Source organism: Camelus ferus, chromosome 14 (assembly GCF_009834535.1).
Source record: "Camelus ferus isolate YT-003-E chromosome 14, BCGSAC_Cfer_1.0, whole genome shotgun sequence".
Lineage (NCBI taxonomy): Eukaryota > Metazoa > Chordata > Mammalia > Artiodactyla > Camelidae > Camelus > Camelus ferus.
This window is the reverse complement of record NC_045709.1, coordinates 12,529,388-12,545,799: the sequence shown is the minus strand read 5'-3', so window position 1 is coordinate 12,545,799 and position 16,412 is coordinate 12,529,388. Positions and strand designations below refer to the sequence as shown.

The 16,412-nt window shown below is 44.0% G+C and overlaps 1 protein-coding gene across 2 annotated transcripts in view; it reads right to left on the bottom strand.

Moving 5' to 3' along the window:
• The window catches only part of LHFPL6 (LHFPL tetraspan subfamily member 6), a 196,140-nt gene extending 182,960 nt beyond the window's left edge, over nt 1-13,180 (bottom strand). Inside the window, exons 1-2 of one of the 2 annotated variants that reach the window (XM_032496256.1) lie at nt 12,882-13,180; nt 10,806-11,379 (exon numbers count right to left, since the gene is read on the bottom strand). In XM_032496256.1, coding sequence (XP_032352147.1) covers nt 10,806-11,190 — 385 coding nt within the window. In that variant the 5' untranslated portion in view covers nt 11,191-11,379; nt 12,882-13,180. Of the gene's footprint in view, nt 1-10,805; nt 11,380-12,048; nt 12,073-12,881 lie in introns of those variants that run through there. The other variant, XM_032496257.1, reaches the window with a different exon arrangement.
• Between the last annotated feature and the right edge of the window lie 3,232 nt (nt 13,181-16,412).

Below are 16,412 nucleotides of genomic sequence, written 5' to 3'. Positions count from 1 at the left end.
CACTTTCAGGAAGAGAAAAGGGAAATGTCTGCTTGTGAGATGCCAGTGAGGTTTAATGATGCTGACCGTTACTAGATGACAGGTGTCATCAAAAACGCTCCTCTTAAAGCCTCCGGGTGTGCTGAGCAGTCAGTAACCGTCCTGCACACCCAGGTGGATGTGAAACAATTCTAAAACCAGAGGTAGCCACACTGCCGGGCTGTACAGTCAGTCACATCTACATACTGTCACAACAATAATATTCATGACTTGTTAAAATCTTCTGTTCTGTGAGTCAAAACAGAGCTGCTAGGGTTTAAGACATGTTTTCTTGTTTGTTTTCTAATTGTCTGAGGGACTGGGGGAAAAAAGAGAGAAAATGTCTGGTTTTCTGTATACACAGAAATATAAAGTTACTGAGCTATTCATTCATTCACTCATTTATTCATCTGAAAATGAGAGCAGCTAACCCCATTTGCCTCCGCCTCAGGATCGTCTTCGAAATCTTTTTCTCTTTATTCCCACAGCTTTGGTGAGGTTCTCACCATCTCTGGCTGAGCCTGCTATAACAAGCCTCTTGCTGCCTTTCCTGGTTTTGTTATTCCCCAAATCAGTCTTTACTCCTCACTGCTACCAGATTATATAGTTTCTAAGTCAATTTTACCCAGAGCCACTCAAACACTTCCAGTTAGTTAAGTGTAGAATTCTAACCACGGAATATGAACAGGGACCTTCAGACCTGATCCTTTTGTCACAGTACCCCCAGTTCACACCTTATGTATGTTGCCATTCCCTGAATTCCCACTGGATCTTTTTACAACTTGGCTTTGAGAATTGGACGTTCCCTTTGCTCGAAATCCCAGGGAGCCGTCTGCTCATCCTTCAGACCCAGCTCAGCTAGCACCTCTGCCCCAGTGCCTTTGCAGACCCCACCAGACACAAGGTCCCTCCCTCTTCTGTGCTCCTACGGCATTTAGTTCACACTTCAGTGGACCCTGGGCATGCCTGAACATCTGAGATTTTTGTCTATTCACCAAAACCCCCAAGAGTTCACAGTATGACATAATCTGCCACTTGGCTCAGGTAGGAATTTGAATGATGTATTATTGTATTTTAGCCAAGGTCCAGAAAGTGGAAGCCATCCTAAGTATCCCAAACACAGAGAATTTAATATAATACAGGAAACTGGTTACACAGGTGACGGAAGAGCTAAAAAGCCAGACAGGAGTTAAAGAGGTGACCCGGAAACTGGCATCAGCAGAAAACTGCTACCATCCATTAGCATGGAGTGATGCTGGGAGAAGATGTATTACCAATGGCGAGGAGAACTGGACTGTCTACTAGGGGAGGATCAGGACGGCAGCTCCTGATGGGAGCTGGGACCATGAAGGGCAGGGCTTTCCAGGAAAAGAGACAACAGCTGCCGAAGATTCTGCCCAGGAGGAGCTAGAGGGGGAGAAATACCCTGGTTTCTCCCTGCCTCCATCTTCCAAATGTGCCTCCTATTGGCTGAATGTACCCAGATGCCAGGTGTCAAGGCTTCTGGGAAATGTAGTCCCCTGCGATGCACAGCCAAGCAGGAGAAGGGCAGAAGGGAAGATGACTGGCACCCTGCATGGGGCTGGCGAGCACCTCACTTGACAGCTGGATCAGCCTCACCGTATGCATCAGAGTGTATGCATCGTGAGTCCTTCGGGTTGTAACTGCACTTTACATGTTGGTTTCCTCCGTGAGACTGTGAGCTCCTCTACAGCAGAGATCTTATCTCAATTTGTATTCCAACACTGAGCACCGTATTTGACACACAGCAGGCACTAAAAAATACTGCTAAATGCCCCTAAACACTAATTCCCCGGATTTACTACATATTTCAACTCAGCATTTCCTGAAGTTTGTTCTGCTGGCCATTCATTCAAGGAGATGTTATTGCATATTACAGATAAGTAGGATTCCGCCAGTCTCAGATAAGTTTGTGAAACACAACGTTAAAGTTAAGCTGGTTTCTTAGTCCATTCTAGCTGAAGTAGCAAAATATCACTGATTGGGCGGCTTAGAAACAACAGAAATGTATTTCTCCTTCTTCTGGAGGCTGGAGTCCAAGATCAGGTTGGCCATATGTTGGCTGGGAGCTCTCTTCCTGTATCCTCACATAGCAGAAGGAGCAAGGACCCTCTCTCCAACTTCTTTTATAAGAGCATTAATCTCATGCATGACAGCTCCACCCTCATGACCCAATCATCTCCCAAAAGCCTCACCTCCCAATACCATCACACAGGGCATGAGGATTTCAACAAATGAATTTGGGTGGATGGGGGTGGCAGGAGGGAGGAGGGACACCAACATTCAGACCAGGGCAGCTTATTTCTTTACTGCAGAAAATAAATAAAGCTCATTCAGAGCTTTCAAAATGTACTTGAAGAGAGAGGTAGTATTATGCAGCCTCATTTCGACCTGTAAGACTACAAAAACTTCTTTTCAAGTTTGGCTCAAGGGTAGAGCGTGTGCTTAGTATGCACAAGGTCCTGGGTTCAATCTCCAGTACCTCCATTAAATAAATAAACCTAATTACCTCCCCCTCTCCCCACAAAAGACTAACATTATGCTGGGACATCAGTTAAGGAGACATTGCTTCTGATATCTTCACATTTCTAGCATTATTTTCTTTCTTCTTTGCAATATTCCCATGAGGTATAGAAGAACAAGGTCACATCTTACAGATAAAAATGTTGCTAATAAATAATTAAAACTAACTAATATATCATGTATTAATTGAATACATAAGATATCATTTACTACGCTAGCCACTGTACGGCTAGAAGGAAAATATTAACCTTATTCTTGCTCTATTGGAAGAGATAAGACATAGAGGAAAAAGAGAACCATAAAATGAAAATGAAAATCCAACAATATTTTTATACACGTTTTAGGACATCATGGTATCTGGTGTTGCCCGATTACAGAAACTATGAGACACATGGAAGGTTAAAGTATTTACTGAAGTTATAAGCAGATCAGTTCTGGAGCTTATGTTATAATTTGAGCTTCATGAGTTCTAAGAGAAAATCACTAACTGGTATGATGTCTATCATATAAAGAAAAGAAAGGATACGTAGATCGCTCAGTGATGAATTCAGCACTATCATCAGTGCACCAGCACTGGGACAACACTGAATCCAACCTCACGATCTTCTGAAAGTAACTATTCAAAAGTCCCCAGGACATCACTAGACTCCTTTAGAGTGATGTAGCTAGAACTCTCTTTGTTTCATTCATAGTATTTTTATTGATCAAGATTGACAGGGTAGAACATCATTCTTCATTTCTAGAGAGAGACACAGGTCCTTGGCTTTGTTATTTAAGAAGTATGTCCTCTCAAGTTAACATTATCATCAGCCTTAACAAAGGATTATTACAAGGGCTTCTAACAATGGAGAATTTACACTGGGGAACTTACACCAGGCACCTTGGCCAGCACGCAACAATGAAAGATAAAATTCTTCTGTTAAATAATCTCTGAAAGGCAGTGTGTTTGCTTTGGTTGGATGTTATGGCACGCTCCCCTAGTGGCCTCTCTACTACATATTACATTATTAACATTAAGCTATCGTGTATTTTTTGAGAATTGGCAAAAAAAAAGTTTCTGTATCGTACAACCACCCGTGTTCTGTCATACTACAAGCATAAACTGGGGACCAAAGAAACAATAAAAATGTGCACTCATGTTAAGAGACTTGCTATCCATGATGGTCAGAAATTCTGAATTCTACAAATAATACAAGGTGGAATTTCAAGTTAACATTTCAATACTATGGAGATAGCATTCACAGCTCACCCAGTAACTAACGGGATGACTTTGGGTGTCACTCTCTAAAATTCAGTGTTCTCAGTTGTTAAAAGGAAAAAAAAGAATAAATTACCTGCCACAGATCACGAGTCCCCAGGGAGCTGGGCTCAAATTAGTTAGGAAAACACTTATTATTATACCTTCCACATCCCCCCAGGAGATTGGTATAAGTATTAACGTACTAAAGGCTCTGTGAAATTCTGCTGTAATGAAATCTGTTCACTTTCCATAACCAAGTGTCTCTCAAGCCCACTGGTTCCCAAAATGATTTTGCTTTCTCCTGTTAACACTTATTGGTACATTCGGAAATCAGTGTTCCTCGGAACACACTTGAGGGTGATGCCACAAGGAAACAAAAAGATGAATTTTAATGACATCCAAGAATAAAAGCTTTGAGCTGAATGCTGTTATCCTTTCTGATTATAAGCAACACATACAATAAGACACCCTGCCAAGCTGGAGGGAGCTGGAGGGTTCAAGTACAGAGAATGTAACAATGATGACTCTGTGTGGAGCGCCGACTGTATGCATCTTGTGACACTACCTATGTAGAATGCTGTAAAGTTCTTTTCAGTGTGTGTTTTAAGTTTTTCTTTTAGAAGTGGTTATGCATTCACCTTCCTCAGTTGGTTTTCCTTATAACTGAAAACATGTTTTTTTACAAGGCAACTAAACAACCTGCAATCTCTGTGTTTAGGGACGCTAACTAGTCCATACCGACCCTGGCCTGGGAAGTATCCGGCTCTGCCTGCATTAGCCGGTGGCAAGAAAGGGAAGTAAGTTAAACACCAAATGACTCTCTTAGGAAGACTCTACTCCACATAAAGTAAATGAGGATTTGGACTATAAAAAAAAATCTAAATAATTCTAGGAAAAAAGTCTTTCAGGGCTGCTAATATGATATGCCCAAATGCAATGGATAAGTCCTTACTCTGTCATTTTTAAGAACTATTATCATTGTTATTTTTTACTTCAGAGACACAATTTTGGGAAGTCAAAACTAGTAACTCAAAATAAGAAAAAACTAAGTATACTTGGCAGAAAAGAAAGGAGGGATCTGAGCACACCCTAACTGCACAGGATTGCAGGGTGACCGGCGCAAAACACAGCACTTGGCCGTGAGAGCAGGTCTGTAATTTGCAACTGCAGTCACAAATAGAAGTCGAGTCTTCATCTAAGCAAAGCGTGGAAAAGATTTGGCTCTTCTGCTGTCTAAGTGTATACACAGGCTTGGCTGACCCCAGTTAACACCCAAGGTCAGCAATGTAACATAAAGGAAAGCCCAGTTACAAACTGCTCTGTTCTCACACTAATTCTGATATTTTCTGCCTGAATCATATTATCCCCAAAATAAATGACTATGGATGGGAAGAGACTGATAATCCATACTTAGCTTTACAGTTGATCTAAGTCTGTGCTCCCACACCAGCAACGTAGAAGGTTTTAAGGGAATAAAATTGGTTCATGTTTCTTAAAATGTGGTCCGTGGACCATGTGTGTCCAGAACCCCTAGAGTTTGTTACAAGAGTTTCGCCTGGGCCCCACCCAGACCTACCGAATCAGACTCTCTGGGGCAGGGCATTGGACTCTCCATTGGAGCTTTCAGGGGATTTTAGGCACACTCAGGAACTAAAAGAATATTGCATTGAATTCTGGTGTTCATTATTGATATGGAGAATCTGGAAGCTTCATAGGAAAGTCTGAAAACAATGAAAAACTGTCCAAGTTAAGGCTTCATAAACAAGTTCCTCTGGGAGAAATCAAAAGCATGTGGGAAAAAAAAAAACTGGTGACAATGAGTATTTGAAACTATAATTTTAAAACATAATCAGATACAAACATATAAAATTTGGTGTTTTAGATTTTATGAAAGATCAGTGAACTCATCGACTTCCCTTCCTTTAGCAAATCCAGGGCCCGGAGCAGATGCAATGTGTGGTGTTCCTTTGGGTTGTCCACACAGCATCTCCCTCTCACTCCTTTCTGGCAGCCAGAGCCCCACTCACACCCTTGCACCATTTAAGTCTCCATCTCAAGCTCACTCCTCTTTTGTGTCAATGTGCCTGGGACATCCGAGTGTGATGGAAGACGGGGACTGTGGTCCTAGAAAGTACTGTTTTTCTGCAAGACTGAGTCATCTTCTTCCCTAGAGATGCTTAAGACCAGGTGACCTTCTCCTTCGTCAAAGCTGGTTTATATCACCCTGACTAGCAGCAGAAGCTCAGACTGGCTGGTTCCTGAGTGTCCTCCTGGCTTAATCATTCTACTTTTCCAAGACACACATGGCTTTACAGAGTTGGGGCCAAGGGTTGTCCTAGCCCACCTCTGTGGTCTGCAGTATGGTCTTCATGTCTTTCAATCAGCAATCGCCTACTGAAAATCCACTGCAGAAGAACTACAGAGGCGGTATTAAGGCCTTAATGTTGATTTATCCATCTATCAAAACTTCTTTCTGGTATTGGGCACTGATAGAAAAGAATATAATATATAAGGCCTTAATGTTGAGTTATCCATCTATCAAAACTTCTTTCTGGTATTGGGCACTGATAAAAAAGAATATAATATATCACATGATGTATATATGATCATTGTGTTGTGTATGTAATATGTATGAAGAGAGAGAACTCCAGGAAAACGATTTTCTGTGACAAGAACTCGGATAGATGGATGTGCTCAGTCAATACCAGACTACAGAGGTGGGGTCTTTCTACTTCTGTCCAGTTAGAGAGGGGTACATCAGGTCATGATAAAATGAAACATCAACTAAATTCTGAAAGCAAACCAACTATCAGAAGTCATTTTCAAAAATACAAAATGACTTAGAACAGGGTCCTCCAGGTGGCGATCTCAGCACGAGAAGCATCTGGGAACTCGTTGGAAACGCACATCACCAGCCCTCGACCCCACCCCACCAAGCCTGCTAATCAGTCATTCCTAGGTGGGCTCCAAAAACGTGGGTTTGAAAAAGTCCTGTGGGGGACTCCGCTGCATGCTGAAGTTTGAGAACCACTGGCTGAGAACTCCAGCCCACTCGCCTGGACCTTTTGTCCCAGGTTAGCGGCGCTAAAGGAAACAGGAGCGGTTTGTCATCTAGAAGATGACATCTAGAGATGAGCAAAAAGAGCTCTGCCTGCTCCCCAGCTGGCCCAGGAAATGCCTAGATTCCTTGAAATTAGAGCAACTTCTTTCGGTTAAGACACTGTCACTAAAAAGCCACTCTGCCCATTAATATGCCAACACTTACCATTTGTCTTACTCTTCAGTCATCAAGTCTGTCACTTGACAGAGAGCCTGGATGTGGAGGACACCATGTGACATATCCCATGTCAGGTCAGGTTTAAAGTGGAGCAAGGGGAGAAGTCCTAAGCCCTCATCCTAAAGAGGTGAAAGACAGGCCCAGGCAGAGCCCTAAGGGAGGGGATTTGGGGAAGGCAGTGATGCTTTCAGAGAAAGGGATGCTCCAAGAAACACTGTCGTTGTTACTGTCTTGAGCAGCACTTCACCATCAATTAGCTGAGGAGATTATCTCCCCTGGCTTCTTAGAGCAGAACAGTGTCTAAACTGGAAAGGTCATTGTTTGCTGCTAATTAGCATTCTTCACCCATTTGATACATATTTGTGACTCACATCCAAACTAAGTGTGGAATAATACAAATTTGGGACACTTTTCCGTGTCCCCCTCTTTAAAGCATCAGCCAGTTCCTACGATGAAATCTGCAAATTCAGGTCCTGACATGTGCAAGTGCCAGTGGGCAGAACTTAAGAGAGACGTAATACATCTTCACGACATTCTTACATGCTTTCTTTACAGGGCATGTAAATGAGATGTTTTACTAACACATCCATCGAAAGTTGGGTATCAAGTTTTAAAAACTCTGTTAAAGTACTTAACCATTTGAAAGCACATAATTTTATGTCCAACAAACAAAAACAGCATTAAAACCTCTATTTTCTCATAGCACCATTACCCAGCTCTGCATGTTAACATTTTTATTACACATTATATTTCTCAAAGGCTTTCTACACGCCTTTTAAAAATTCAATTGACGGTAAAACTCAACCCAGACTGGTTTTTAAAAATTATGACAAAGACATGACTTAAAATATAAGCTGGAGATGGTGGCAATTAAAGTTGATGTACAAGTTACCACAAGAAAGGCAGAAGTCACTGATTCCTTGAAGTATGTCTTTTATGGGTAGTAAACGTCCATGGACAACAGTTCCACTTCGTGTTCTTTCTATTGACAGGTGACACGTTAACCTCTAACCAACAATAGCAAGGCAGTTCAAAATTAAGGCTGACACTTCGTCCTTTCACCGGTTCCAAAGTACTGCAGGGGTTTTATTGCCTGACGTTATACCATATGTGCAAACTCCAGACACAGCAGGCAGGGTTAAGCAGGATGCCTCCAGCCTCTGCCATTCCCCTGCTTCCTGTTGTCTTTGGAGCAATCCTAACTTTAGCTAAACATAACCTTTCTGGGTGAATCATTTTTAGTAGGAGAATCCGCCTTACGGCAGAGCACCCTGCACTTCGGCTACATTTCTGAAGCATTGCCATCTATGGAATTCACACAACTCAGTGCTTTGGTGTTTTGCAGTCTTTAAGAAACCCACCCATTGCAAGAAAACTTTCAAAACTATTTCACACTGAAGATTTTATGAATGAAAAGCTGAATAATTATGAAATGAACAACAGGAGGAATTCTTTTTGAAGTTGCTTTGAAGTTTTTTTTTTTTTTTCCATGAGTTAGTCTTTCACTAAATGGTAGTGACCAACGGACCAATGGTAGATTTTCCAAAACCTTTCCAGTAAGTCAAGTCATCTTTTAATTCTAAACTTACTACTCACTCGGGTAATGGGATATATTTACTTACTTGTGCCCTCAAAAGGTTTGAATCAGAAAAAACCTCTTAGGTTTTACACTCAAAACTTTTTTTCAAAATTATTTTTTGCTAGATATGAGAAATATATTTGAGAAATGGGAGAACACCAAGTTCTAGAATAAACTATATTCTTAGCTCAAAGTCAATAAATCTTACCAAGCCAGAGTTCATGAAAAGCATATACAAAGAAAAAGAACCAGTCCTTTTAAAAGTATACGTAACTTCCCCAATGGTCTTTCCCCTCGAGTTTTCTGTAGGACATCTATTTCTATATAATTTCCCCAAATCTATACATAGCTTAGAGAGGGAAACATAAATCTCACGAGTCTTGGATTCACTTCCTGTTGCCTTCCTTCATTACACATTTAAAGGTAATCAGTAAAAACTGATTTCTTTTTATAAGCACTTCCCTGTTCTGCCAGAAATAATAGTAGTCCCTGCCTGAAAATGAAGAAAAACAATGGAAAGTAATATTTACCGTAAGAGGAGAAAAAGAAACGGCCTAAGCATTTTTCTGGAGCCAAGTAAAACACAAACAGCAAATCAAGTTTATTCTTAAAGAAAAAAAAGTTAAATACTCCTGGCATTAGTCCTATTCTTCAAATCTGTGGCATCAACAAGTTTTCCAAGCCTGGGTTTATATTGCAACTCTCTACAAAAGCTCATTATGTTTCCTAATAGTTTTACTCTATATCTGTATGAATATATATATCACACACAAGACTTTTGCCCAACGTTGAACAGTGAAGCAGGAAAGACAGTTAAGTCCCCCAAATTGCCTCCTAGGGCAGACTGAGACGCAAAACCACAGGGGAACAGGAAAAAAAAAAAAAAAAGAGGACACAGTTCCATCTGGTAAGGCAATCAAGAACGGCAAACAACGGTATCTCTTATTTCAAAACACAAAACTTTTTGCCACTGGCATTTTTCACACAAGAATTCTCTTACTTAAAACGTTACTTGAAAGCTTTATATTAAATCATCTGAAATAACCTCTTGGGGCTTCTCCAACCTGTAGACTCTATCTCAGAACTCTCCATTTTTAATGTTTTTTCTTCTTTTGGATGTTTCACAAAAGAGTGTAAGAAAACACCAAATGAAAGGGCAACAGACTTTTACTTTGTAATGAAGTTACAGATATATTTTATACGTTTTCCTGGCTTCCTATTCCCCTGCATCCTATACTATCTACAGAGGTTGTCATATTTCACCAAGGCGGATTATAAATCAGACAAGTTCAGCCCATCAGGTTGAAAAATGGAGGTGAAAGGCGCAGCGGAAAATATATAAAGTATAATTAAAACCACATGACCAGAGATACTGAAGCAATACTTGTTGGAAGAAATCCAAGTAAAAATCAAACCTTTTCTGGTGTTAGTGAGACTATCCAGTCCTTTTGGGAGAAGCACACATCATTTACTAAATATTCTTTTTTTTTTTTTCCTTTGCAGCAAAGTACCCAGGAAAGTTAAATCCTAACAAGGTAATTAAGCCTATCTGTGGCATTGTGAAATCCACGGTCGTTAATGTAAAACTGATACCTCATTTAAAACAGTAATCATTTATTTAGAAATATAGTTTAAGATTGGGCAAGGCTTAATTTTACATCCACCAAAGAGTATTAAAAGCTTACGATGACAATGTTGAATCAAAACCCTTTTCTCCTTTCCTATGACGTTTTCATCTCTAAAAACCTGAGGATTCCAGAAAGGCACAGATAACGTAATTGTTGCTGAAGCAACTACAACGAGGAGTAAACTGAAAGACTAAGAAGATAAAATCCAAACTATCTCCTCTGCTACATCGTAAACAACCTGGATGTTACTGCCTGACAGAGGCGGTAGCCAGCAGGCCAATGAGGTAGCACATGTTCAAGGATGTACAGAAAATAAGAGCTCTTAAGGTTGTAAAGCAATTCCGGTAAAAAAAAATAAATAAATAAATCTTTGGCTATCTGTCACCAAAGCCATTCCACGTCTAGGTCTCCTGAGGATTCCAGTGTCAGTTTCAATAATCTCAGCGGACAACTGGAACATAATTTTCGATATTGCTTTGGGATTCCAGTAAACAAATGAAGTTGAACAAAGTCACTTACCCCCTAGAAACTGAATTCCTCCGGCCACTCTTCCCACTGTCCGGGAGATGAGCTCCGACACACAGCAACCCATGAGGGCAGTGAGCGCCACCAGGAGGAGGAGGCCACAGCCCAAGCCCGTCACAATGGTACAGATCCTCCACTCTGCACTGGGGATGCCCTGGAAGGAGGCATAGCGCCCACATTCCTCCACCATCACCATCATCTGCCGACTCTCATCGTGCACAGGATACGAGCACCTCCGGAAAGTGCCGAAGGACACAGGCTTGCCCAGCTGTGAGCCCCAGAGCCAGTAAGGCATGAAGAACCCCACGCAGGAGGTGGCAGCACAAAAAAATGACAGCAGAGCCCAGATGACCCCGGTACAAGTCAGACTGGATGCCATCTTCCACCAGATAGGGCCAGGAGGACCCAAAGGAACTGTTCAGGGTCTGCAGGAGTGAGTGAAGGTGTGAAACCACCGGGACCGAGCAGTAATCCAAAGTTCTGTGATGGGAGAGTGCCTATTAAATGAATGGATCTTCAGTCTTCCTGGGCATCAACTTCCCATCCTCCACAGTAAGGGTGATGGTCCCTGGTAAAACCATAAGAAAGAGTAAGAGGTAAGCATTTTTAGATTAGCAATAACACCGATTCAGTTGGTCTACAACTCTGTATTAATAAACATTCAAAACTGCCTCAGTACTTCAAAAGTGAAAAGAATGTAAGCTGAATTTTGCCAGACTAGTGCAAAGCTTTTCATGCTGTTATCTCCTATAAATGCTCCCAAATGAACTCGGACATCTATTTACTCAAAGAAATGCATGACTTCTACTTGCCAAGCCAGTGAATTCATTTCATACACTCACATTAAAAGTAATGTAGCATTTTTACTGGTACTAAACATAATTCCAAATATTATAATAAAATGAGCCATACCGTGGTTTGTTTAGTTGGCCTGCAAGTTCATGCTCATAATTTGCAGCAACTTTTCTATGTTCCTCTACGTGCATTGTCTCTACATGAGCCCGAACAAAATAATTAGGATAATTTTCGCAATTACAGACTGTCGAGGCACACAGAATGGATGGGACCATTAGGCATCCCCAGCTGTCATTCAGCGACATTTGTCAACTCCTTCAGTCTTAACTATCTTCTCCTAGTGTCAACGAAAGATTTTCAAATCTGCAATTTTCATTCATTGGTTCCAATTAAATTACTGAAACCACCTCTCCTGCTGAATGAGTATCAGTCAGTGTCTAACCTGAAAAATAATCCATGCTTTCCAGGACACTATCCTCGAACCACAGTCATTCAAGCGGCTCCACGTGCATGCAGTTCCATCCCTCTCTCCCTTTCAAAAAGAGTTCCAGAACCACTTCCCACACTTTCCACAAAGAAATGAATACAGAAGCCCAGAGCTCACGCACCGCACAGCTCCAATAGCGGCGCTCTTACCTCCAGCTTTCAGGGCCCACAGCAAGCGCCCCCCCGCCACCCCGCGCGCCCCACCTCTCTCCTTTCCCGACCCTCGCCCCTCCTGTTTCCTTTCCACCCACCGCCCCACTTCCACTCCGGCGTGTCACTCCAGGGGAGACTCGGCTTTTTTTTTTTTTTTTAACTCTTGTCAACTGCGGTCAGCATCAGCATTAGCGGCTGAAGTCGGTCTGTCTGGGCCCTGAGGCAGGGGAAGCGAGTGGGAGGTGGCAGTGGTGGGGGGACGAGGGCCCTCATCTCGAGCTGAGGGAAGGCGTCCTGGGGCACGAACATGACAAGTCCGTGGCCAGCCCCCTACAGTGGCCTTACCAACCCACCCCCACCCGACCCCGAAGACACACAATGAGCCCAAAACCCCCAACGGGGGAGAGGGGCTTTCTCCAGCCGGCCCCGCGAGGAGGGAGGGGATGAGGATGGGAAGGCAGCACCCCCCGGAGGCAGACGCCAGCAGCAGACGCGGCGGGCAGGGAGAGCCCGCCGGCGGCCAAGCTCAGGAAGTCTGGAGCCCGGGAGCAGCCCAACTCCGGCGTCCGGGGACTAGGGGTCGCGGAGAGAAAGGAGCGGAGCCCAGGTCCGCGGGCAGCCGCGCGCTGGACTCACATGGCTGGCGGGCGGCGGCCGCCTTCCCTCCCCGGGCCGGGGCGCACACACAACTTGCTGTCTTCCCCGGGCGGCGCATCCACGGCACGGAACACCGTCCTTCCCCCTTCGTCGCTGTCCCTACCCGCCGCGGAGCCCCGGGCCCGACTCGGGAGGGAGAGCCGGGGAGGGCAGGAGGCGCAGGGTCTCCGGAAGGGCGCGCGGCGCCGCCGCCCGTGCAGCCCCCGCTCCCCGCGGGTCTCCGGCGGCGGCTCGGGCGGAGCGCTGTGGCCGCGCGGGGCGCCGGGGCTCGCGCGCGGAGGAGCGGCTCTGCCTTTGGCAGGCGAGGCACGCACCGCCTCCTCCCCTCCGCCGCCGGGCCCTCCTCTCGCGCCTGTCCCCTCCCCTCACGCCCGGCGGGACCCGGAGCGGACGCAGAGAGGGCGCGGTCGGCGGGGACCTTCCCCTCGCGCGAGGCGGGCGGGCGGGAGGGCAGGCGGGTGGGGGGCGCGGCTGCGGCGCGCTGGGGTCCAGCCCACCCCCGGGGGCGGCTTTCGCGGCTCCGCGGGCCCCGAGCCCCCTCCCGCCCTCCTCGCCCCGCGACTCCTTCCCACTGAGGGGCAGGCAGACAGGCCCAGAAGTTGGGGACAAAGTTGCGTGTCTTCTGGGATGCTCCCTCGGGGCCGCGGAAGATGAGACACCCTCCCTGTTGGCTTTGCCGGGTCTGGTATTTGGAGTTTAAACTCCGGCTTCTGACCGCCTTTAGGGGGTGGCGTTGGGAAGGAGCGTCTTAAAGACTGGCTGCAGTGACCCTTTTGAGCTTTCGGGAGGCTCTTGGGATGGGGTCACTTTGGAAGAGGGCGAACACGGCCTATGTGGGCGTGAGAACGAGAGGCGAGAAGCGAGAGCCAAGCTGAAAGGATTCCGTCAGGATCCGCCTTTCCAGCCAAGCCGGCGGGAAGACAGGGGGAGATTCCAGCGAGCTTCTCCCAAGAGACGTCCTCTTTGGGAACCTCTTCCAAAGCATTTTTCTCTGTCTCTCTCCCTCTCTCCTCTGTGTCTCTGTCTGTGCTTCTTTCTCCCCCTTTCTCCTCTGCTCTCCCTTCCCCTTCCCCCACCCCCTTCGCTCCCATCCCTCCGTCCAATCAATCTTGCAATCAATACCACCATTGAATTTCTTTACTGAGAAACACTGATTTTGACTTCCCCTCTGGACTTAACGGTCTTTTTTTGCTTGTCATTAGCGCTAACCCCTTTGGAAGTTTAGCGCTACATTCAGTAGACTGTGGGAGTCTGCTGAAGACAGTATTTTAAGAATCACGCCATCTGGGAATACCAGTTTGTGAAGCAGCTACTTCCCCAGATACGGCTTTTTCAAAGTACTTGAAAGTAAGAAATGGGTAGGTATATATTTCATAGAAAATTTTCCAGTTGCACCACTTTATTTAGGCATGGTGGTGTGCCATTTTTTTACAACCACAGCTGGAGATGTGCGTTCTTGCATTATTATTTTAAAAGGCTTTGTATAATTAGTTCCAACACGTTTGAGGTCATAGACCTTTTAAAAATGAAACTGATAAGCCTCCCAGGGGAAAAAAAGGCATTTACACACCAAGTGGTTCTCACGGGAGAGAAGAAGGGAGATTATGACCCGTCCCAGAGGACATTTGGCAAAGTCCGGAGATATTTTTGCTTATCATGACTAGGGAGGTGCAACCAGCATCTGGTGGGCAGAGGCCAAGGTTGATGCTGAACACCCTACAATGTACAGGACAGCCTCCCAGAATTATCCAGGCCAAAATACCAACAGTGCTGAGGTAGAGAAAACCTGTTTCAATAAAATGTCAGATGGTTCTCTGTTTCCCTGCAGCCAATCCATGATCAGAATCGCTGATCAAAAGCCCTGATGGAAGTTATTTTTATCTGTCTTGTATGCCACTGGTTAACAAGCTCAGTGACCGTATGGTAATGACTGGTCTGATTTTCAGTTATGTATCCTAACCTAGTTATCACACAGAGCTTTCAGATCGGTGTAACGTCCAGGCAGAAGATACGGCTCCATAAAGACAAAGTTACGGGAGAGAGATTCGGGCTCACCCTCCACACAACCTGCTGTGGATGTTGGTCTAGAACATTTTCTCAACTTGAAGATTGAAGCACTAAGTTCTTGCTGTGTCTCGGTCCTTATACTAAGTTTTCTTGATAGATTATTTTATCTAGTCCTCAAAAAAAAAAAAAAAACAGAAAAGCTGAAGGAATTGCAGTTATTATTTTACACAGAGGTTAAGCAATTGGCCTGAGAACTTACAGCTAAAAAGTGAACTTAAAAAAAGTCTCGCTTGTGGTAGCTCACAGTGAAAAAGAATGTGATAATGAATATATGTATGTTCATGTATGACTGAAAAATTGTGCTCTACAATGGAAATTGACCCAGCATTGTAAACTGACTATAACTCAATAAAATAAAATAAAATAAAAATCTCATTATCTGCATTCAGTTAAACAGAGTAAATGCTACTGAAGAGATTCAGCCTCAGATGAAAATGAAGATAGGGGACGAAGCTGAATTTTTTTTTTTATCTATCAGGATGCACTATCAATTACTTGTGAAAGCATAGTGTGTTCCATTCTAGGACTCAAATTTCTAACTTAGATGAGTGAATTTGGACAAATGGTGACCCTTCTGAGCCTAAATTACCTCATTTGTAAAAAGAGTTGGAAATAGATGATTTCTAACATTCTTCTAGCTCATGACTTCTAGTGTCATGGTTACATAGGTGCTTTTCTATTTGAGGAAAAAGTTGAAGAGTCAACTAATTTTGTTCCAGTATGTAATCTTACAGATGAGGAAGCAGAGGCTCTGAGACCTTCCAGTGTCTTACCCAGAGCTGAGCCTTGACTGTATTGGAATTTCTCACTTCATTCCACCATGTATCTTCCCAAACATAAAATCATCTGGATTACTCTTTGAGTTCTTGTATACATACTTTATAGACAAATTGCGTTATACTATCTTTAAAATCCTTGCATCAAGTTTGCACCTTCAAAGAGTTTTTAAATTACATCCCAGCCAGAAGTTCTCACATAGCAAATGTTGCTTATATCTCTTATTTCAGGTTTGAGTTTCCAGACTGTTTGGATAGCAGGCCCACTGAGTCATAAGATGAGATCATGAATGTAAAAATATGTGGAAAGCTAGAAAGCATCTCTGACAACACTCTTGGTTAGCTACCCACTATTAATTCCCCACCCCCTCTCCCATATTCACTAGATAACTTTCTAACCTCCTTTAAAGCTAGTGGTGGCCATATGACCCTGTTCTAGACAATGAACCCACTGAAGGAGTCCTCTGGGGAAGAGCGAGTTCTCTAATAAAAGGAGGAGGCATAAGAGAACAGTTCTCTCATCATCTGGTTGCCATTGGACACATTATTGAAGAATAGGATGTTCCGAGCTGTGGCAGCCTTCTTGTAGCCATGAGAGGAATCACAGAGATCTAATTCCATCACCCCAACACGGCAGAGCTACACCTTTCCTTCTCAATTTTTTAGA